General features: G+C 43.8%; 1 protein-coding gene across 1 annotated transcript in view; it reads left to right on the top strand.

Annotated features, from left to right (window-relative positions):
- MOCOS (molybdenum cofactor sulfurase) overlaps nucleotides 1-24,588 on the top strand; it is a 244,289-nt gene that overhangs the window by 125,580 nt on the left and 94,121 nt on the right. Inside the window, exon 5 of the mRNA XM_068147762.1 lies at nucleotides 21,374-21,450. Coding sequence (XP_068003863.1) covers nucleotides 21,374-21,450 — 77 coding nt within the window. The remainder of the gene's footprint in view (nucleotides 1-21,373; nucleotides 21,451-24,588) is intronic.

Genomic DNA, 24,588 nt, shown 5'->3' with positions numbered 1-24,588 from the left:
TGTCTGGTGCTTCTTTTATTGGCTATTCCTGCTCATACCAGACATCTTCACTGCCTATTTTTTTACAAATATCAGTCATCTGGCTGTGTATCCCTCAAATATCTATCTACTGTATTTGAACTCTGAAAGCAGTGAAAGAGGAATTAGTTTCATTTCAGCCCTGGTGTGGTACTTTTAGGCTATGCCTTTAAAATTTTTCACAGGTCTTGAGCAGAAAGTTGTGAGAGACTAAAAGTTTGTCTCTCTTGGTGTGACTCAACAAAGATAAAATCACTTGCTGCTTGCCCAGACAACAGCTGATATGTGTTGGGCAGAGCCACTGGAACGACTCTTAGAAGGTGCAAAGATAACATTGCTCACTGGGCCACAGCTGGCCTGACAACAATGGACCGAGTCCACCTTCGGGAATATGCATGAGACAAGGTAATCTCCACCTGTCAAGTACCCTGGGAAGGGTGACACAATGGATTCACCACCTGTTTCCTGATGTGTAATGAGTGTGGGGGTTTGTCTGGATGGAGACGGAGGAGGCAGAGGCCCCCCCCCTCCATCCAGACCCTTGTCCAAACACACAGAAATGCACAGAAAGATTTCTGGGGAATGATACCTGGACATTTACCTAAGGATGTTTTCCTGGCCTCTGAATTCCTGAGGGACAATTCATTGGATACATACCTAAGAACAATGTGGGGGACTGTGTCTCCCAGACTGGATGATTAAAGGAAGGAAAACGCAGGAGAAAAATGGAGATGAAGGAAACACAGGAGACGGACCATGCCACTGAGAATGAACAGCCTGGGACAATGCTGCTCCAGAAACAGACCCAGGCTGCCCAGAGGACCACAGCTCTTCTGCAGCCAGAGCCTCAGCACCGTTCCTGTACCAACCCAACATCTCCTGCAGCACCTTTCCTCCACAGACTCAAACTGTCTTGGAGGGGGGGGTGAGGAGTGTGGTAATATAATTCCTTTCCTCTTCTCTCTCTCTTCTCTCTCTCCCTCTCTATTTTCTCCCTCTCCCCTTCTTATTTCCCCTTAATTGATGTAATAAATAGTCTAGCTATTGATATTTTGGCCTCGTTTGTGCCTCTAATTTCACAACATGGGAATATTCATAAGAACTGAGTCTCTTTCCCTCTCTGGGCTGAGACATTAATAAAATGTAAAGAAATCACCATTGGCTGTGAAAAGGAAAATAAAGATAATTCTAAACATTCCCAGTGGAGAGATATGGGACTAAGACTACCAAAACAATCTTTTATCTTCTCTTCTGGCTTCTTCACTCTGGGGAGAGATACTAACTTGCATCTGCTTGACCTTGGCTGCATTGTTTTGGTATTAACATTCCTCAGCTCCTCTTTCCCTTCGTATGTACAGGGAAGAAAGGGGGAAGGCAGAAAAGGAGAAGCTAGTGGCTTCCCCTGGTCATTGACCAGGGAGGTCCTTGTGCTGTTTATCAGTAGTAAATACCTGTAAATATTGTGAATACTGTATATTTTGTATATATTCATTGTAGATTGTAGTTTTGCTTGTAAATACAGGTTTCATTTCCTTCCACGTGGGCTAGTCTGGCAAAGTTAATGTTGGGGGGGGAAATTTCCAACCCACCACAGTAAGAGAGAATAGATGACTTGCTGTATTGGTGCATATGGATTGTTTTCACATTAGGATTTTGTGCTACAGTGTCACTGTACAATTTTCCTCTCTTGATGCTTCTTTTGTATCTGATAAGTTTGATGCAGAGAGATTTTTCTGTACTTTTGCATAAAGAAAGCATCAATGGAGCTGGGTGTTTCTGGTTGTACTGTGTGTGGTGGGTTGAAATTTCTCCCCCAACATTACGTTTGCCTGACCAGGTCAGTTGGAAGCAAATGAAAGCTGTATTTACAAGCAAAACTACAATCTACAGTGGAATGCAATCAATATGTACAAAATACCAGCATTTGCAATATTTACAGGTATTTACAATTAACAAACAGCACACTGTGTTAACATTATTTTGGAAAGTCATACAGCTGTTGAGATCCTTTTACTTCTGTGAGAAGAGAAGAGAAGAGAAGAGAAGAGAAGAGAAGAGAAGAGAAGAGAAGAGAAGAGAAGAGAAGAGAAGAGAAGAGAAGAGAAGAGAAGAGAAGAGAAGAGAAGAGAAGAGAAGAGAAGAGAAGAGAAGAGAAGAGAAGAGAAGAGAAGAGAAGAGAAGAGAAGAGAAGAGAGAAGAGAAAAGTTGGAAGAGACCTTCGAGATCATCGCAACCAATCTATCAACTAATCCAACCCACCTAATCAACTAAACCATGCAACCAAGCACCCTATCAAGTCTCCTCCTAAACACCTCCAATGATGGTGACTCCACCACCTCCCCAGGCAGCCCATTCCAATGGGCAATCACTCTCTCTGTGTAGAACTTCTTCCTAACCTCCAGCCTAAACCTCCCCTGGTGCAGCCTGAGACTCTGTCCTCTTGTTCTAGTTCTGGTTGCCTGAGAGAAGATCCCAACCTCCACCTGTCCACAACCTCCCTTCAGGTAGTTGTAGAGAGCAATAAGGTCTCCCATGAGTCTTCTCTTCTCCAGGCTAAGCAACCTCAGCTCCCTCAGTCTGTCCTCATAGGGCATGAGTTCCAAACCCCTCACCAACTTCGCTGCCATTCTCTGGACACGTTCCAGCAAGTCAACATCCTTCCTAAACTGAGGGGCCCAGTGTTCCTCATCACCATCACCATAGATCCTCCTTACTGGACTTATTAAATAAACCATACTGTCAGGCTGGTAGAACATGCCTACACATTTTTAGCTGTTACTAAGTGCATTTCCTTTGCTCTTTTCTCAGTAGCATCCTTAATCAACTGATGTGCAAGATAAGACCACCTTAACTGGGTGCCAAATAGAATTGTTTTGGTCAGAGGAAAATCAAGAGTTGACTCCAGAAGTTCTTAAAGTTATCAGAAGTTCTTAAAGTTACAAACTTCTGTATTTGTTTTATTTGCATAAAATGAGATTAAATACCTTTTTTACAGTTCTATTTATTGGATTCTTAGGTGAAGCAAAAACTTTCTGGGACATGTAGTCAATGCTGTCAATGACACCCACACTTTAAATCCCTTCTTTAAACTGAGCCTGTGTAAAGAATGAGGCACAGAGAAGGGAGGGCATGTTGGAATTGGTTTGTTACTGCTACTCCTATTGGGGTAAAAAAATCTGCATTCTCATCTAATTTCTAATTTGCAGTCTGTATTATCTTGTGGTCAGTATGGTGATTTATCTGCATTTAGTCCTGTAGCTCTTTTGCTTCTCTGATTATTGCCCACCTTTTCCATCTCTAAACCCCCCAAGTACACTTCTATTTAGCTTTGAATTTTCATGCTATGAATTGGGCACTTTTCTTGGACTTTCTTTTTCTCTGATCATCACATACAGCATGCTACAGAAACTCTTATCAGACCTTTATTAATCATGGCAATATTTGTCTGTCTGTAGGTCCTGGCAGGTTTTCTTGACTGTCATCACAATGCCAATAACTGATCTGATCAAATAATAAGTTTGATGTTTCATATGACACTCCTCCAGTCCATGGCAGAAGTTAATGTCAGAAATCCCTAATTACATAATAGGGTTTATGCAAGATGGTGTACTTGCCATACATTATAGCATACTGTTAATCAGTTAATCTTGCTGCTGGTTTTAGGGTTTTCAACATTATGTGTTTCTTATGACACAATATACAGCCCCAGATTCTTCACTGAGTCTCTGGATTTCATTTTAGCAGCCTGCTTTATCCTCATATTCCTACCTTTTATGCCAGGATCATTACTGAGAACATTAAAAGAGGTACTTGTCCCAAAACCAGTGCTTGAGGAGCTAAATAGGTAGCCTTTATCTAGCTTAATATTTCCTCTTTGAGCATAATTTCTTAGCATACTGTAGCACTCCTCTAATATTCCTTTTCCTGTGATAGCTTCTCATATGACACTACTGCTAATGTTTCACTGAAATACAGATAAATTACTTCTGCACTTCCTTAGCCTAGAAAAATAATGTGCTTTTTAAGTGTCAAACTCTCTGGGCTTAGTTTTCCATTGGTACAACCTGTGGCACTTTTGAAGGTGCTTTTGTTTACTCATTTAATTGTCCTTTCATTCAGGACTTGTTTTCGGGACATGCATAGCACTGAGGTCAAGCTAACAGTGTTGTTGCCTGGATCACTGCTGCCTTTTCTTCAGTATATACATTCTGCTTTGTCTTTTCCATTCCTGACTTGACAAATTTATTTACTGGCCTGCACTATTGGACTTGGGAATATTTCATGCCAATTTCTTTCTGTTCTGAGACATAGTTTGTCTGTCTGCCTATGTTCAAGTACATTGAAATCTTTGAAATGAGTTCCCACACCAGTTACAATAACTTCAGTTTTTACACTTTCCACACAATTTCAGCCATGAGTCACCCTGGCCTGACCTATGATTTTCTGTCCTGTTAAAATCCAAAGCCAAGTACTTGGCTTTCAGAACCTTTTTCCTCTTCTAGCCCTTTGCTTCTTGAATAACAATCATCCTTTTCTTTTATGTATATTCCTTGTTACACTGCATGTTATGTATCTTATTTCTGTTTCCCTTTGATGTTATATAAAGAATAGTTTACTGTTCAGTAGAGCTTGCTTCATCAGGGTTAGCTCTTGGGAATTCTCACTCTATCCCTGTGCTTTCTGTCATCCCAACAATAGCTTCCTTCACTGAGCAGCATATTTTCTGATTTGATGTCAACTTTTATAAACAATGCTAGAACCTCTCTTCAGATTATTTTTTTTTTTTTTTGGTACAGGCTATTGCTAGAGGCTTTCTCTAAAAGTTCATTTTCTTTCTTTAGTTTTTCATCCAAATTCCATGCTGATTTGCGCCTCAATTCTGAGTACAGTTCTAAGTATCTGAGTACTTCTGTTCATTTTTCCTGACCAAGTGCTTTCAATAATGTCTCATTGTTCCAGGACTGCATGCAAAACCTCATTTAAGGCTGCTTATCTGTCTGTGCCATGTAAACTTGTAATCTTTTTCACCAGGATTTCTGCCAGTCAATGTCTTCCAGCAAGCATTGTATGACAGTAAAAGCCATTTTTCAGATAATTATTTTATTTGTAGCAGGTTTTGGTCAGTTTTGGCTCTGATATTAAGAAATCATAGTATCACAGTATCACCAAGTTTGGAAGAGACCTCAAAGATCATCAAGTCCAGCCTGTCACCACAAACCACATGACTAAACCATGACACCAAGTGCCATGTCCAATCCCCTCTTGAATACCTCAAGGTATGGTGACTGCACCACCTCCCCGGGCAGCACATTCCAATGGCCAATGACTCTCTCAGGGAAGAACTTTCTCCTCACCTCTAGCCTAAACTTCCCCTGGTGCAGCCTGAGACTGTGTCCTCTTGTTCTGGTGCTGGTTGCCTGGGAGAAGAGACCAACCTCCTCCTGGCTACAACCTCCCTTCAGGTAGTTGTAGACAGCAATAAGGCCTCCCCTGAGCCTCCTCTTCTCCAGGCTAAGCAATCCCACCTCCCTCAGCCTCCCCTCATAGGGTTTATGCTCCAGACCCCTCCCAGATTTGTTGCCCTTCTCTGGACACGTTCAAGTGTCTTAATGTCCTTCTTAAGCTGAGGGGCGCAAATAATTGAACTCATCCATTTCTGTTATCTTGGTTTTGTTTGCAGGAAAGTTAAGGAATGTTTATTTCTGTGAAAATCATACAGAAGTATCTGCTGTTACCCAGAACCATTTTTTTCCTGCATAACTACATAGCCTATAGCAGAGTCTCAGCAACTAGTCCTTCCTGTTTTGAACATCTCACCAAAGAGATTTACATTCTAAAGACTTCTCTTTTCTTCACCAGCATCTCTCTTATATTTTTGTGTTTTCCTTAGCATGTTTTTTGTCTGTTGTCTTCCTGCCACATGCTAATCAAGTATCCTACAGAGGCTCTAATCCCTCCATTTTGTAGGCTCTGTTCTTTGTCTTAATTTCATAGCATCTCTATTTTTTTCACCCACTCATTTCCCTGTTTTCTATTTGTATGATGGGTGGAATGATATTGCTTACATAACAAATGCTTCTATGAATATTAAATTTTTCTTCATTTATTCATGCACAAACCCTAACCCTCTGCTGTTTCTTTACCTTGTTGTCTTCTCATCTACCTGACTCATGGTCTTTTCTGTCAAAGCCAGGAATAGAAGTAATCTCTCTGTGCTCCCTATTTCAAGAATCAGCAATGGCAGTTAACACGCTGAAATCTTCCTGAGTCTTCGAATGAATTATTAGCTGAAGCCAGTTTTTCTTCTAGACTCAGCTGAATGGAAGACCACCAGAAACTCCTCCAGTTACTGACTTTACCAATTTAGCTCCAGGACACTTGTGAAAGCTAAAACAGCTTACCTTTGTTTATAACATGAAGACATGATATTCCTGGGATCTCCATGACTGCCCTTCTGTTGAGGAGAGGCACTTGCAGGGAAAAGGTTCTTGCCTTTCTACATTATGAGATGCAGACTGCTTAAACGAATGAGAAATTATGAGTACTTGCTAATTCAGCATCAGTGTTGTGAATTCAGTTTTCTAGAATTCAGTATTTCCCAATATCCAGACCAAGTGTGACAAATTCATTGCAGTAGGTCTGTGGAAAGAAAAGTAAATCTTCAACTCCCCAGTCCTCATCTGATGAGTGAGATGATACCAGTTGACCTTGTAGGGTTGTGTGAAGTGTTGGCAAGCCTCATAACAGTGCTGAAAAGCTGGTGGGGGGGAAGGGAAGGGGAATTGGAGAAGGTCTGTATATTGTAGTAGTTCTGAGGTCCCAAAGTGGGATACAAGCATAGAATCATAGAATTGCTAGGGTTGGAAGGGACCTCAAGGATCATCTAGCTCCAACCTCCCTGCCATGGTCAGGGACACTTCACACTATGTCAGGTTGCTCACAGCCACATCCAGCCTGGCCTTAAAAAAAAGCTCTATGGATGAGGCTTCCACCTCCTCCCTGAGGATAGCTTGGTAGGTTTTGCCACAAACCAGCTGATTGCCAGGATGCACCTGGTTTGCTGTAATGTATCTTGCTTTTTTTTTTTCCAAGTATGAAACTGGGCAGAAAGAATGTGAGTATTTTTCCTCATGAAAGTCTCAGTTGGCTGCACCTTCTATGCCTAAAAAGATTGCAGATACACCTTGGAATGCTTTATTACCTGAAATCTTCCTTACATTTATCTCTTCTCATTCTGCTTTGACAATTATACTGAAAGGTCTCAACATACAACCTAACTAATCATGCCTTGTTTCAAACCTAAGTTGTTTTAAAGCAATAATTGAATAATGCCAATCCTATCAAGCTTCCATTCCTTCTGGATACAAAAGGTGATGTTGATACATGTGTCATACATTAAACTGAATTTAGCTGCATAGTACATACTTGTTGCTACTTGTGGTTGGCATATGCCACCAGCTACAGGCAGTTCCACATATGTGCTTCTTCACATTAGGAGTTACAGACAGCAAATACCAGCAGTACTAAATTCTTGCTGAAAGTTACTAATTATTCATCACGTATGTGAAGGCTTCTGGCATCCACTTTATACTCATTCCACTTTATAATGAATTTTTTTACCTGAGCCAGTGATGAGTGGCAAGACAGAAAGAAGTGGAGTTTCACATGAAGACAGATGCCATATAAACACGTGGTTTGGAGCCCAGCTGGCCTGTAAAGCCTTCAACACGTCCTTGGTTCCCAAGGGCAGAAGATCTGGACATGAAGATTCAGTGTATTTCAACTGGACCTGGCATCAGGGGAAATTTTACAGAGTGCTGAGCTGTGTTGAAGCTATGTCTGTATTTCTTTCTATCAGGAAACCTAATAAAATAGACAATGATGAGGGGAAATTAAAGGTTTCCATTTCCCCACCTTCTAGAAAAAAAATACTCATTTCCATTGAAAACTCTTGTTCTCCCAACTCCTTTCCTTTCTTTCTTTTTCGTTTTTTTTTTTTTTTTTTTTTTTTTTATGGCGTAGAATCATAGAATTGTTAGGGTTGAAAGGGACCTCAAGGATCATCCAGTTCCAATCCCCCTACCATGGACACCTCCCACTACATCAGGTTGCTCACAGCCACGTCCAGCCTGGCCTTAAAAACCTCCAGGGATGAGGCTTCCCCCACCTCCCTGGGCAACCTGTGCCAGTCTCACCACCCTCATGGGGAAGAACTTCTTCCTAAAATCCAATCTGAATCCACCCATTTCTAGTTTTCTTCCATTCTCCCTAGTCCTATCATTACCTGACACCCTCAAAAGTCCCTCCCCAGCCTCTTTGTAGCCCCCTTCAGATACTGCAAAGCCAGAAGAAGGTCTCCTCAGAACCTTCTCTTTTCCAGACTGAATAGCCCTAGCTCTCACAGTCTGTTCTCATAGGAGAGGAGCTCCAGCCTTCTAATCATCCCCATGGCCTTTCTCTGGACCTGCTTCAGCACCTCCACATCCTTCCTGTAATAGGGGCTCCAGAAGCAGCACTCCAGGTGGGGTCTCACCAGAGCGGAGTAGTGGGATACAATCACCTCCCTTGACCTGTTGTCTATGCTTCTCTTGATGCAGCCCAGGATGTGATTGGCTTTCTGGGCTGCAAGTGCACACTGCTGACTCATGTTGAGCTTCAGCAAGGCCTTTGACACCGTCCCCCATAGCAAACTCCTGGCCAAGCTGTCAGCCCATGGCTTGGACAGCAGCAATCTGAGCTGGGTTAGGAACTGGCTGGATGGCCAAACCCAGAGAGTGGTGGTGAATGGTGTCACATCCAGCTGGCGGCCAGTCAGTAGTGGAGTCCCCCAGGGATCAGTGCTGGGCCCCATCCTCTTTAACATCTTTATTGATGATCTGGATGAGGGCATTGAGTCTATCATCAGTAAATTTGCTGATGACACCAAGCTGGGGACAGGAGTTGATCTGCTAGAGGGTAGGAGAGGTTTTGCAGAGAGACCTCGACAGGCTGGACAGATGGGCAGAGTCCCAAGGCATGAGATTTAACACATCCAAGTGCCGGGTTCTACACATTGGCCACAACAACCCCATGCAGTGCTACAGGCTGGGGTCAGAGTGGCTGGAGAGCAGCCAGGCAGAGAGGGACCTGGGGGTGCTGGTTGATGGTAGGATGAACATGAGCCTGCAGTGTGCCCAGGTGGCCAGGAGGGCCAATGGCATCCTGGCCTGCATGAAGAACAGTGTGGTCAGCAGGAGCAGGGAGGTCATTCTCCCCCTGTACACTGCACTGGTTAGGCCACACCTCGAGTCCTGTGTCCAGTTCTGGGCCCCTCAGTTTAGGAAGGATGCTGACTTGCTGGAACGAGTCCAGAGAGGGGCACTGAAGTTAGTGAGGGGCTTGGAACACAAGCCCTATGAGGAGAGACTGAGGGAGCTGGGGTTGCTTAGCCTGGAGAGGAGGAGACTCAGGGGTGACCTTATTGCTCTCTACAACTACCTGAAAGGGGATTGTAAACAGGCAGAGGTTGGTCTCTTCTCCCAGGCAGCCAGCACCAGAACAAGAGGACACAGTCTCAGGCTGCACCAGGGGAAGTTCAGGCTGGAGGTCAGGAGGAAGTTTTACACAGAGAGAGTGATTGCCCATTGGAATGGACTGCCTGGGGAGGTGGTGGAGTTGCCGTCACTGGAGGTGTTCAGGAGGAGAGTTGACAGGGTGCTTGGTTACATGGGTTAGTTGATTATGTGGTGTTGGGTGATAGGTTGGACGTGATGATCTTGAAGGTCTCTTCCAACCTGGTCTATTCTATTCTATTCTATTCTATTCTATTCTATTCTATTCTATTCTATTCTATTCTATTCTATTCTCATGCCCCAGGACCCCCAAGTCCTTTTCTTCAGGGCTGCTCTCAAGCCAGTCCCTGCATCATTATCATAGAATCATTTAGACTGCTAAAGACCATTAAGACCATTGAGTACAACTATAAACATAACATTGCCAAGTCCACCACTAAACCATGTCCTTCAGCAACATGTCCTTCAGCGCCACGTCTGCATACCTTTCAAATGCCTCTAGGGACAGTGACTCTGCTACCTCCCTGGACAACCTGTTCCAGTACTTTAGAACCTGTTCCAGTGCTTTAGAACCTTTTCCAGTACTTTAGAACACTTTTGGTGAATATTTTTTCTTAATACCAATTTGAAACTTCCCCTAGTAAAACTTGAGTCCACTTTCTCTTGTTCTATCACTTGTTACTTTGGCAAAGAGACTGAGCCCCACCTTATTACAACCTCCTTTCAGGTAATTGTAGAAAGCAATAAGGTCTTCCCTCTGCCTCCTTTACTCTGGAATCAACAACCACAATTGCCTCAGCCCCTCCTCATGAGAATTCTCCTCGACCCTTCACCAGCTTTATGGCCTTTCTTTGGACACACTGCAGCACCTCAGTGTCTTTCTGGTGGTGAGGGAGCCAAAACCAAACACAGTAGTAAATCTGCAGCCTCACCTGTGCCAAGTACAGGGTTAAAATCACTTCCTTACTCCTGCTGGCCACACTAGTTCAGATATAGGCCAGGTGCTGTTGGACTTCTTTCCCCCCTGACAAACTGCTGGCTCATGTTCAGCCAGCTCTTGACCAACACCTGATCCTTTTCTGCTGAGCAGCTTTCAAGCCACACTTCCCAAGCTTGTAGCATTGCTTGGAATTATTGTGACCAAAATTACAGGACCTGGCACTTGGGAATAGAATAGAATAGAATAGAATAGAATAGAATAGAATAGAATAGAATAGAATAGAATAGAATAGAATAGAATAGAATAGAATTAACCAGTTTGGAAGACACCTTTGAGGTCATCAAGTCCAACCTATCATCCAACACTATCTAATTAACTAAACCATGTCCATAAGCACCCCATCCAGTCTCTTCCTAAACACCTCCAGTGACAGTGACTCCACCACCTCCCTGAGCAGCACATTCCAATGGCCAACCACTCTTTCTATGAAGAACTTCTTCTTAAGATCCAGCCTAAGCCTCCCCTGATGCAGCTTGAGGCTGTGTCCTCTTGTTCTGGTGCTGGTTGCCTGGGAGAAGAGACCAACCACCACTTGGCTGCAGCAGGTGTTGAGCTGTTAGAGGGTAGGAGAGCTCTGCAGAGGGACCTTGACAGGCTGGACAAATGGGCACAGTCCAAGGGCATAAGGTTTAACAAATCCAAGTGCTGGGTGCTGCAATTTGGCCACAACAACCCCATGCAGAGCTACAGGCTGGGGTCAGAGTGGCTGGAGAGCAGCCAAACAGAAAGGGACCTGGGGGTACTGGTCGATAGTAGGCTGAACATGAGCCATCAGTGTGCCCAGGTGGCCAAGAAGGCCAATGGCATCTTGGCCTGCATCAGGAACAGTGTGGCCAGCAGGAGCAGGGAGGTCATTGTGTCCCTGTACTCAGCACTGGTTAGGCCACACCTTGAGTGCTGTGTCCAGTTCTGAGCCCCTCAGTTTAGGAAAGATGTTGAGTTGCTGGAACGTGTTTGCAAATAATCATAGAGATTTTTACTGCTAATATTATCCAAGGTCATTGACATGAGTTTGCCTCACTGACACACATGATTAGACAGCAGCATTTTTACATGTACATGTTAATAATAAATTCTTATTCAAGGAAAGCCTTTTTTTTTTTGTCTGACAAATTTTAAACTGATGTTCCTTCAGCAGTTCATTACAAAATTATTCCTTATCCCCCAATGCACCGATTTAAGGATGAAAAATTGTATCTCAGACTTCATGGAGAAATAAACAATTAAATGATTCTATTTCTCCTGAACATGAACAAATGATTACAGCTGGTCAGATTAATGCCCATGAAAAATTTATCTCCAGAATGTCTTTCAGCATTTATTTCCTCCTAAGAAGAAAACCAAGGAAAGGGGCCTTGAATTTTTATTAAGGATTCATTACTCATAATGAGCAGCAAACAGTTTATGCAAGCACGCTTTGCTCACTTTAACTATTGCTGCTGGTTATATCTGAATATTACCTTCTCATGGGAAGCAGAGGTGTGAATATTTGGATTATTGATATTTAATAATGGGAAAATAATGCATATCAAATGTTAAATACTCACACAGATACAGAAATCATTTTGCTCACACTGAATTGCTCCTTAATGGAGTTCTTGTCAGCATTAACAAGTTACAAGTCAAGATGAATGAGTATAAATGGGAAGCTAAGTAGTTGAGAGTTGAACATATTCTGTGAGGCTAGGATGGTCTCATATTCTAGAAGAATTAAATTTAATATACCTCAAAGAAATATCCTTTTGCATGGTGGAATTTGGAAGAGATTCTTTTGTTTCATTACCTCTACACATCCAAGTGCTGGGTTCTACACATTGGCCCGCAACAACCCCATGCAGTGTTACAAGCTGTGGTCAGAGTGGCTGGAGAACGGCCAGGCAGAAAGGGACCCGGGGGTACTGGTTGATAGTAGGCTGAACATGAGCCTGCAGTGTGCCCAGGTGGCCAAGACCAATGGCATCTGCGCCTGTATCAGGAAAAGTGTGGCCATCAAGAGGAAGGAAGTCATTGTGCTCCTGTACTCAGCACTGGTTAGGCCACACCTTGAGTCCTGTGTCTGGTTCTGGGCCCCTCAGTTTAGGGAAGATGTTGAGTTGCTGGAACATGTCCAGAGGAGGGCAACAAAGGTGCTGAGGGGTTTGGAGCACAAGCCCTATGGGGAGAGGCTGAGGGAGCTGGGGTTGTTTAGCCTGGAGAAGAGGAGGCTCAGGGGTAACCTTATTGCTGTCTCCAACTCTCTGAAGGGAGGTTGTAGCCAGGTGGGGGATGGTCCTCTTCTCCCAGGCAACCAGCACCAGAACAAGAGGACAGAGTCTCAAGCTGCACCAGAGGATGTTTAGGGCTGGAGCTTAGGAAGATGTTCTTCACAGAGAGATTGGCCATCAGAATGTGCTGCCCAGGGAGGTGGTGGAGTCACTATCACTGGAGGTGTTCAGGAAGAGACTGGATGAGGCACTTGGTGCCATGGTTTAGTTGATTAGATGGTGTTGGATGATAGGTTGGACTTGATGATCTCAAAGGTCTTTTCCAACCTAGTTAATTCTCTTCTCTTCTCTTTTCTCTTCTCTTCTCTTCTCTTTTCTCTTCTCTTCTCTTCTCTTCTCTTCTCTTCTCTTCTCTTCTCTTCTCTTCTCTTCTCTTCTCTTCTCTTCTCTTCTCTTCTCCTTCTCTTCTCTTCTCTTCTCTTCTCTTCTCTTCTCTTCTCTTCTCTTCTCTTCTCTTCTCTTCTCTTCTCTTCTCTTCTCTTCTCTTCTCTTCTCTCCTCTCCTCTCCTCTCCTCTCCTCTCCTCTCCTCTCCTCTCCTCTCCTCTCCTCTCCTCTCCTCTCCTCTCCTCTCCTCTCCTCTCCTCTCCTCTCCTCTCCTCTCCTCTCCTCTCCTCTCCTCTCCTCTCCTCTCCTCTCCTCTCCTCTCCTCTCCTCTCCTCTCCTCTCCTCTCCTCTCCTCTCCTCTCCCTCTCCTCTCCTCTCCTCTCCTCTCCTCTCCTCTCCTCTCCTCTCCTCTCCTCTCCTCTCCTCTCCTCTCCTCTCCTCTCCTCTCCTCTCCTCTCCTCTCCTCTCCTCTCCTCTCCTCTCCTCTCCTCTCCTCTCCTCCTCCTCTCCTCTCCTCTCCTCTCCTCTCCTCTCCTCTCCTCTCCTCTCCTCTCCTCTCCTCTCCTCTCCTCTCCTCTCCTCTCCTCTCCTCTCCTCTCCTCTCCTCTCCTCTCCTCTCCTCTCCTCTCCTCTCCTCTCCTCTCCTCTCCTCTCCTCTCCTCTCTTCTTCTTTCCCTCTTCCCCACCAACGCAATGAAACCACGTTAGGCTGTTTTATCAACTTGGAGGGAAAGCTTTGGGCAGTGACGAATGCAGTGCAGGGTTCTTTTTCATGACCAATAAATTTTCTGGTTGGATTAAAAAAAAAAATAAGTTAAAATAAAGGAGGTTCCTTGTTGTCTGCCTTTGAAAGGACCCTGTTTGGGTTGGTGGAGGGACTGTTATCACGGCATATAACTTGTTTATTGTTGCATGATTTGAATGTGTATAGACAAAGCTCTAATATATTTTATTTATATATATAGTAAACTATTAGGTTGCAAAAATTGTGTTAGAGGGGAAATCTAATTTTATTTTTACATTGGATACAGCTGAAAGTATTTGTGATGCATAGTTTCAGAAGAGCAATTCTTAGTGAAAGGCGGAGTCTGGCAGAGCTCATCATCTGCAAAATCAGAATGTGTCATTCAGACCAATGTGAGTAACAGATCAAAGGATAGCTAATTTTTCAGTGCAGGAGAAAATTTTTCTAGATAAAAGCTGGGGGGGCACTTTTTAGGATGTCAAGTAATAATAAGACTAGGGGAAATGGAACAAAAATAGAAATGGGTAGATTCACAGTAGGTATTAGGAAGAAGTTATTCCCCATGAGGGTGGTGAGACACTGGAACAGGTTGCCCAGGGAGGTGGAGGAAGCCTCATCCCTGGAGGTTTTTAAGGCCAGGCTGGACGTGGCTGTGAGCAACCTGATGTAGTGGGAGGCCCATGGCAGGGGTGTTGGAACTGGATGATCCTTGAGGTCCCATCCAAACCTAATAATTCTATGATTCAATATAGGCAGTGAGCAAAGTTTCCAGTCAGAAGTTTATCAAATTGCATGTAATGGAGAGATACACAGGGACATTTGAGAAATAAAGCCAGATTGCTTTATTAATTCAATTTTCACCTCCACAAGTGGCAGTGGTTCAGGCACAGGATAAGCATTCTCCTTTCATTGTGTGAGAAATGATCATTGCTCATGAACATGTAATGTGCTATTAACAGAGGTAAAAAGGAGTTGCTGAAGTGCTGAGAGTAGGTGTCGTATTCAGAGGTCTATAATTTATTACTGCATCTCTAGCATTTACATTCTTAACTCACTATAGCATGTGCCTATGTAAAAGTTATGCAAAAGTTAGATTATTGTATCACAGTATCACAGTATCACCAAGGTTGGAAGAGACCTCAAAGATCATCGAATCCAACCTGTCACCACAGACCTCATGACTAGACCATGGCACCAAGTGCCACGTCCAATCCCCTCTTGAACACCTCCAGGGACCGTGACTCCACCACCTCCCTGGGCAGCCCATTCCAGTGGCTAACACCTCTCTCTGTGAAGAACTTTCTCCTCACCTCAAGCCTGAACTTCCCCTGGTGCAGCTTGAGAATGTGTCCTCTTGTTCTCTTGCTGGTTGCTAGAGAGAAGAGACCAACCCCTTCCTGGGTACAACCACCTTTCAGGTAGTTGTAGAGGGCAATGAGGTCACCCCTGAGCCTCCTCTTCTCCAGGCTAAACAATCCCAGCTCCCTCAGCCTCTCCTCGTAGGGCTTGTGCTCAAGGCCTCTCCCCAGCCTCGTTGCCCTTCTCTGGACACGTTCAAGTGTCTCAATGTCCTTCTTAAACTGAGGGGGGCACACACACACATACACACACACACAGATACACATACACACACAAATTGTGAAAGCATAGCTCAATGATAGTGTACAGGATACCTCCTAATTTTATTTACTTGCTTCAGTGGCATCCACCATTACCCACCATTATCTGATCTGCAGGAGAGTAGCCCTCTAGAGAAGGACTTGGGAGTCCTGCAGGACAACAAGTTATCCATGAGTCAGCAGTGTGCCCTTGTGACCAAGAAGGCCAATGACATCCTGGAGTACATTAAGTGGAGTGTGTCCGGCAGATCCAGGGAGGTTCTCCTCCCCCTCAGCTCTGCCCTGGTGAGACCTCACCTGGAATATTGCATCCAGTTCTGGGCTTCCCAGTTCAAGAGGGATGAAGATCTGCTGAAGAGAGTCCAATGGAGAGCTATTGGGATGATTAAGGGACCGGAGCATGTGCACTATGAGGAGAGGCTGAGAGCTTTGGAGCTGTTTAGTCTGGAGAAGAAAAGACTGAGAAGGGATTTAGTAAATGTTTATAAATATCTGAGGGGTGAGTGTCAAGGGGGAGGGGACAGGCTCTGCTCAGTTGCACCCTGTGATAGGACAAAGGGCAATAGATAGAAACTACAGCACAGGAGGTTCCACCTCACCGTGAGGAGGAACTTCTTCACTGTGAGGGTCACAGAGCATTGGAACAGTCTGCCCAGGGAGATTGTAAATTCACCTTCTCTGGAGTCTTCCTATACCCATCTGGATGTATTCCTGTGTCACCTGTGCTATGGTCCTGCTCTGGCAGGTGGGTTGGACTTGATGATGTTCAAAGGTCCCTTCCAGCCCTGTAGTGGTGTGAGAGTTTAACCAAACCACACCAACAAAAAGCACAGCTGAACTCAGATGGGGAAGTGAATGAAAGCTGTATTTTACAAGCAAAAATGAAATGCAATGAATATATACAAAATATACAGTATTTACTATATTATACAAGAACTTACAAGAAAAGAAGCAACACAGAAATCCTCCCAAGGAGGCTCTCACCTAGGGGGTCCCCCCAACCTCTCTCTCCTCCTCTCCCCTTTCCCTCTAGTTAATTAGAAGAAAAGACAAGAGTAGAAAAAAGGATGTTAGGGGAATTTCAGTTAGTTCAAAGCTTTGTTAAGAAGTTAGCTGCTTATCTTACCAGTTTCTGTCCAGGGTCAGCATGCATGCCAAGAGAAAGACAGAAGAGGGAGTGAGAACAGAATGTAAGATCGTAAAATAATATCCCACTATTTCATCCCACAAATTTCATCTACCAATGAAATCTACCAATGAAATTTGTTTAGAATTATCTTCCTTTTGTTTTCCTTTTTACACCCAAACATTCAGCTAGAGAATTGTGCAACTATTCTTTCTTAAAGACACAGCCTAAACTGTCACAAACCCCTAACATCCTGTGATTAACCTGAGGTTAATGATCTGGAGATCAGATCCTATTCCAAAGGCTTTACTAGTAGAGGATAAAAATGTCCACAGATAAATGCTTGGTCTTGTGTGATGCTGCCTTAAAGTTCAACTGTTGACATTAACATGACCAGGGCTTCACCTAACTAAGAACATGACTAATATGGAGAACTGGGAAATTGCTAAAAATGAACACCATCTGTGGGAGACAGCTAGACCAAGATGAGCATGTCCTCTGGAGAGCCACAAGCACCTTGGAAAGGTACCTGAGAACTTAATCTCAGGATGAGTTGACAGATATTTTGTGTCCCATTCTGGGCCCCTGGGTTTAGGAAAGATGTTGAGTTGCTGGAATGTGTCCAGAGAAGGGCAAAAAAGCTGGGGAGGGGCTTGGAGCACAGCTCAATTAGGAGAGGCTGAGGGAGCTGAGGTTGCTTAGTCTGGAGAAGAGGAGGCTCAGAGGAGATCTTATTGCTGTCTACAACTACTTGAAAGGTACCTGTAGCCAGCTGGAGGCTGGTCTCTTCTCCCAGGCAGCCAGCACCACAACAAGAGGACACAATCTCAAGCTACACATGAAGAGGTTTAGGCTGGATGTTAGGAGGAAGTTCTTCATAGAAAGAGTGATTGGCCATTGGGATGTGCTGCCCAGGGAGGTGGTGCAGTCACCATCACTGGTGGTGTTTAAGATAAGACTGGATGAGGCACTTGGTGCGATGGTTTAATTGATAGTGTTGGATGATAGGCTGGACTTGAAGATCTCAAAGGTCTCTTCCAACCTGGTTAATTCTATTCTATATGCTAAAGAACAGAACAGGGCCCTAAAGGTCTCATAGATTGGTAATTATGTATTTTAAGTTAAAGAAAAGAAAAACAAATATAGCTCCTGTTGTAAATGTTGGGTTTTGATGCCAGAAAGCAGCGAGACCAGTTAAGATCCATTCCCCTGTTATTATCAGAGATGGCAATTACTAACCTAAGAACACAAATGTGACTGAAAACAGCCTGTTCCTACAGCCATTAACTTGACACTGAATACCCTTTGTGCTATTGTAATTCCAGCAAATGTCAATGTAGAATAAACAAGTACATGTATAAAATGTAAAACCCGAAATTTTCCAAGGCAGTGGTTTCCTGTGGAGCTGCTATGGAATATCTCTTAAGAGGTGCAAAATAGGATCTGAATGAGCTACTTTTAAATGCATACCAAGAACCTCTCTATATTGTGGCACTTTTTAATTAGATGAAAATAAATGAATTGAAAAGATGAAACTCATGTAACATCTCACTTCAAAGGGCAGCTCTACTCCCGATGAGTTTGATTTTTTTTTAAAGATAAAAGAAAAAGGAAAGGAAAGCAGCTTATTCAAGAAATATGCTTTTGCTGTGGATTTAGTTTCACTTTTACCTGCTTTAGAAACTCCAGAGTGACTTCTGAGGTGGTAGGTGGTGGAAGCCTCATCCCTGGAGGTTTTTAAGGCCAGGCTGTATATGGCTCTGAGCAACCTGATGTAGTGTGAGGTGTCCCTGCCCAGGGCAGGGGGGTTGGAACTGGATGATCCTTGAGGTCCCTTCCAACCCTAACAATTCTATGATTCTATGATTCTGCTTATTTGACCTAAATGGAGTCATTATCCTGGTTTAAAGGAGAGTGGAAGCTGGCTGACGGTGGTGGTCACCCCCTGCGCTCCCTCAGTGCACTTCACATTGACTCACAAATGCTCTCAAATGAGTGGGATTATTTTTGACCTTGTGATAGGATTTGTATCAATGTTTCAAAGCTTTGGGCTGTATTCTAGGCAGGAATTTTATATGTGCAGTGGTTCTGGATGTACTTTATCTGGGCAAATGCATTGAAAAAAAAAATTAGCAGACACTTACCTGGCTGCTAAACAAGTCAGCCTTCCCAGAATTGAGGAACTACCTGAAAGCTGTGTCTTGTATACTTTTCATATACAGAATACAGAATAACTTACATTATGCAAGACATTTCACCACTTGGGCATTGGCTGATTGGTCTTTAGGGCCTTTTTGGACTCCTAAGTCAATACTGCCCAACTCCAATACAATATTTTTGCCTTCCACCAGATACACTCATAAATCTTCTCTTTAAGTGTGAGTTGTTTGATTATGTCTTAAGCACTTTATTTCCAATCACAACATGACTCCTGTGTTGTATTGCCATGTAAAGGTGACCTGGCTAAGGAGAGGACAAATTCACTATTACAGTTTCCTTTCTTGATTCAATTGTCCTGAAATGTGTGACAGTGGCTTTAGAAAATGACATACACATGCAGAAGCCTGACAGATAAGTGTCACAACAACCAGTTGAACAAGGATTCCATGAGGAGTTCTCTCTCTAAGCAATAGTTTTTTCTTGTGACTCAGGGGGAGAAGAACAGCAGCTCATCAACTTCACAACTCAATAGATGTAGGCTGCTGTGTTTTTGCTATAGAATCATAGAATTGTTAGGGTTGGAAGGCACCTCAAGGATCATCTAGTTCCAACCCCCCTGCCATGTGCAGGGACACCTCATACTACATCAGGTTGCTCACAACCACATCCAGCCTGGCCTTCAAAACCTCCAGGGATGAGGCTTCTACCACCTCCCTGGGCACCCTGTTCCAGTGCCTCACCACCCTCATGGGGAAGAACTTCTTCCTAAATCCAATCTGAATCTACCCATTTCTAGTTTTGCTCCATTCCCCCTAGTCCTATCATCACCTGAAACCCCATTCAGATACTAGAAAGCCACAATAAGATCTCAGAGCCTTCTCTTCTCCAGACTGAACAGCCCAAACTCCCTCATAAGCTGCCATGAGCCATTTAACCAGTTTGTCAGATAGTAGGTTGATGTGAAATTCAATCAGCTTTTCACAATCAGGTAAGCAACTGAGCTCATCCCAGATGTGATTAAGTGGGATCATTTCTAATAACAACTCGAAGAGAAAGGTAAGATTGTTCCATGACTTGGTATTCTGTAGTATTAGCCTTTGTAAATATCCGTTATACATCATCAACTGCAAAACCTTTATTACTTCAGGACCTAGATTTCAGACCAGCAGTCAAATTAAGTTAATCCTAAACTGATTATTGTAACAATGAAATTGCCAGTGAGTGTGGAAACAATTTATTTGAAGCATCAATTGCATCAAAGAGAAATCTAGTCACTGGAGTCAGTGTTTTGTAATGCACAGAGCATACTTGATTTCAGTCTTAAGTACAGCAAAATATTCTGGGAGACAGCTCTTTTTGTCCCAAGAGGAGAATAGCTACCCTTAATAGCATCTTGGTTTGTCATGATAATAAGCAAAACTGCTGTAGTACTTAAGGCTTAATTTGTTAAATATGAAAATGTACAGATTTTCTAAATATCAGAGTTCATAGATGATTTCTGTAAATTCCTGCGTGAAACTGCACATCAGGTGTTCAGTAATGCTGAGGAAAGCACAGCATTGGAATGGCTGGACAGCAGCCAGGCAGAAAGGGACCTGCGGGTACTGGTTGACAGCTGGCTGAACATGAGCAGCAGTGTGCCCAGGTGGCCAAGAAGGCCAATGGCATCCTGGCCTGCATCATGGAACAGTGTGGCCAGCAGGAGCAGGGAAATCATTGTGCCCTGTATTCAGTACTGGTTAGGCCACACCTTGAGTCCTGTGTCCAGTTCTGGGCCCCTCAATTTAAGAAGGACATTGAGACATTTGAACGTGTCCAGAGAAGAGCAACGAAGCTGGGGAGAGGTCTTGAGCACAAGTCCTTTGAGGAGAGGCTGAGGCAGCTGGGGTTGATTAGCCTGGAGAAGAGGGGGCTCAGAGATCGAGATCTTATCGTTGTCTACAACTACCTGAAGGGAGGTAGGGAGGTTGTAGCCAGGAGGGGGTTGGTCTCTTCTCCCAGGCAACCAGCACCAGAACAAGAGGACACAGTGTCAAGCTGTGCCAAGGGAAGTTTAGGCTGGAGGTGAGGAGAAAGTTCTTCACAGAAGGAGAGACTGGCCAGTGGAATGTGCTGCCCGGGGAGGTGGTGTAGTCACTGTCCCTGGAGGTGTTCAAAAAATGATTGGATGTGGCACTTGAAGCCATGGCTTAATTAGTCAGTAGGTGTTAGGTAATAGTTGGACTTGATCTCTGAGGCATTTTCCAACCTTATTGATTGATTCTATGATTCTATGAAAGTCAAGTGCCCTGTAAGTAGTGTAAATATATGTGTTATAGGAATAAGGAAATGTTAGTGCATTCTTTATAAAAAATGGGAAGCTTGTAATGTACAAAAATAGAGGTGCATATGAACATACAAAATATGAGGGTAATGTTGCAAAATAGTCCATATCTAAATTGTACAGAGATTTGCCCATATCTTTGAGCAAATACTTAATATTCACTGAATATTAAACAGTAACTGTCAAAATGGTTTTAAAGACTGCACTATTTGTTTACTGTGCTCATTTATTCCATTCTTTAGGTTTGAAGATGGCACAGTCTCCTTTCTTGATATTATTGCTCTGAAACATGGATTTGATATTCTGGAAAAACTCACAGGTCAGTTAACGCAACTGTAAGACTGAAAAGTAATGTTACAGATTTATACTCAAGGCACAAGACTGGTCATATTTCCTATGGCTGTAGATCTGCTATCTGTGTTCATCAGTGAGAATACCAGACCAGTGTAACTGGTTTATTCCAGTCTTGTGTATTGGAACATGCCAGCCTGATTTAGAAAAAGTCTCCAGGCTTCTCTCCACAAATACACACACAAGACCTGGGCTCATTGATCACATCTGCCTTACACTCATAAGATGCAATAGGAAAGTAACAGTAGGAAGTAGCTGAGTGGTTTCCACTGTCTGAGTATCTTTGAAGCCCCTTAGCATGGAGCTGATGCTAAATCCCAAATAAAACTTGGAGCTGATCTTCAAGTCGGAAGCTCTGTGATACTCATGTACCTAGTTGACTCCAGGATAGCCTGTGTGGCAGTTTTAGGCTGTGCCTAGAAAATTTTCCACAGATCTTGAATGGAACATAGTAGAATGTAAATAAAACACTATTGGATGTAAAAATGAAAATAATGAGAAGTTCTAAAAAAACACATTTGATACACTACTGACAAAGTTAGTTTAGGCTAACTTTCTCAATCCCATTGGACAGACTACTGACAAAATTGGTTTAGGCTAACTTTCTTTCTCAATCCCACTGGATAGACTACTGACAAAGTTGGTTTAGGCTAACTTTCTTTCTCAATCCCATTGGACAGACTACTAACAAAGTCGGTTTAGGCTCACTTTCTTTCCCTCTTTTTGGCATCCTCACTCTAGCAGATACTAACTTGTGCTTCTGAGGGTTGTTGCTGACCTTGGCTGTGTTCTTTGTTGTGGCTGAGTATCTTAAGAAATAATTCTTTGCTCTTTCTCTTGTTCCTTGTGTACATGGGGGTGTAGTGAAAATAGAAATCTCTTTCTGAGTCTGGTATCATTTGACTAAATCTTTGTCCTGTCTAAATGTGCATTTCATGACAGAGTTACATCCTGATGTGTGTGTGTTTTTAAACCACTTTCACAGGACTTTCATCTGTGTGATTTTTAAACTTAACTTGTTATGTATTTCTACTAGTAACTTTCCATGAGTTTCACAAATGAAACTCAGGTACATAATTTGCAATTATGCTATAAGAGTGCTAATGTTTGTTCATGAAACATTCATTCTTTTCAGAAGGAGATATATAGCAGAAGAACTTAAAAAGAGAATTAGAATTAGAATTAGAATTAGAATTAGAATTAGAATTAGAATTAGAATTAGAATTAGAATTAGAATTAACCAGGTTGGAAGAGACCTTTGAGATCATCTTGTCCAACTCATCATCCAACACTATCTAATCAACTAAACCATGGCACCAAGCACTCCATCCAGTCTCTTCCTAAACACCTTCAGTGATGGTGACTCCACCACCTCCCTGGGCAGCACATTCCAATGGCTAATCACTCTTTCTGGGAAAAACTTCTTCCTAACATCCAGCCTAAACCTCCCCTGGCACAGCTTAACACTGTGTCCTCTTGTTGTGTTGCTGGTTGCCTGGGAGAAGAGACCAACCCCCTCCTGGCTACAACCTCCCTTCAGGTAGTTTTAGACATCAATTAAGTCTCCCCTGAGCCTCCTCTCCTCCAGGCTAAGCAACCCCAGCTCCCTCAGCCTCTCCTCATAGGGCTTGTGCTCCAATCCCTTCACCAGTTTTGTTGCCAACCCCTCACCAGATTCTTTAGAAGTCTAAGTCTTCTAAAGATGGTGAATTCAAAGTTATTTTTAAAATCACCAACTTGGTTGTTAGAGAGAAAAGGTTTTGTTCACCTTCATAAAGGCAAAGGGATCAGGCCCAGCCAGCATAGATTTAGGAAGGGCAGGTCCTGCCTGACCAACCTTCTACCTGATCTCCTTCTATGATCAGGTGACTGCCTGGTGGATGTGGGGCAGGCTGTGGATGTAGTCTACCTGGACTTCAGCAAGGCCTTTGACACCATCCCCCATAGCAAACTCCTGGCCAAGCTGTCAGCCCATGGCTTGGACAGGAGCACACTGCATTGGGTTAGGAACTGGCTGGATGGCCGAGCCCAGAGAGTGGTGGTGAATGGTGCCAAATCCATCTGGCAGCCAGTCACTAGTGGTGTGCCCCAAGGATCAGTGCTGGGCCCTGTGCTCTTTAACATCTTTATTGATGATCTGGATGAGGGCATTGAGTCCATTATCAGTAAATTTGCTGATGACACCAAGCTGGGGGCAGGGGTTGATCTGCTGGAGGGTAGAAAGACTTTACAGAGGGACCTTGCAAGGCTGGTGTGCTGGGTTGAGGCAGCCCCCTTCCCACCCCTGGCAACAATAAACACTCAGACAAATGGATTGCAAAAGTGATAGAAAGTTTAAATAGAAAGCAGTGAACTTTTACAGAAAAAGCAGAAGCACAGTGACAAGAAAAAAATTCCCAAACAGACCCAGAGAAATCCCATCCCTACCTGAGGGTACACCCGAGACCCCCAGGGCTCCTTCTTCCCCCTCCCACTGCTAGGCGAGTCTCAGCTGGCCAGATCTGAGACTACCCATCCCCCCGTGGCCTTGGGCCTAGCCAGGCCCAAAGCCAGGAGACATCTCCCCAGTTACCGGCTGACGGAGGAGGAAGAAAAGAGATAGTGCTAGACTCCGCACTGGATCTTACAGTGGTGCAAAGGATTGTGGTATGAAATACTACATAATTTCCTGTGTCCACCCCTGGGCTGGACTTCTGGACACAGGAAGTAAACACTGCAGGGGGGCACCCAGCTCAAACTGTAACAGCTGGACAGACGGGCAGAGTCCAACGGTATGAGATTTACCACATCCAAATGCCAGGTTCTACACATTGGCCACAACAACCCCATGCAGTGCTACAGGCTGGGGACAGAGTGGATGAAAAGCAGCCAGGCAGAGAGGGACCTAGGGATACTGGTGGATGGTAGGCTGAACATGAGTCAGGCAGCCAAGAGGGCCAATGGCATCCTGGCCTGTATCAGGAACAGTGTGGCCCAGGAGCAGGGAGGTCATTCTGCTCCTGCTTAGACTGCACTGGTTAGGCCACACCTTGAGTGCTGGGCCCCTCAGTTTAGGAAAGATGTTAAATTGCTGGAACCTGTTCAGAGAAGGGCAACAAAGTTGGTG

Source organism: Melanerpes formicivorus, unplaced genomic scaffold (assembly GCF_026170545.1).
Source record: "Melanerpes formicivorus ecotype bairdi unplaced genomic scaffold, bMelFor1.0.p_v2 SCAF_15, whole genome shotgun sequence".
NCBI lineage: Eukaryota > Metazoa > Chordata > Aves > Piciformes > Picidae > Melanerpes > Melanerpes formicivorus.
The sequence above is the reverse complement of the archived record's forward strand: the minus strand, read 5'-3'. Positions and strand labels throughout refer to the sequence as shown.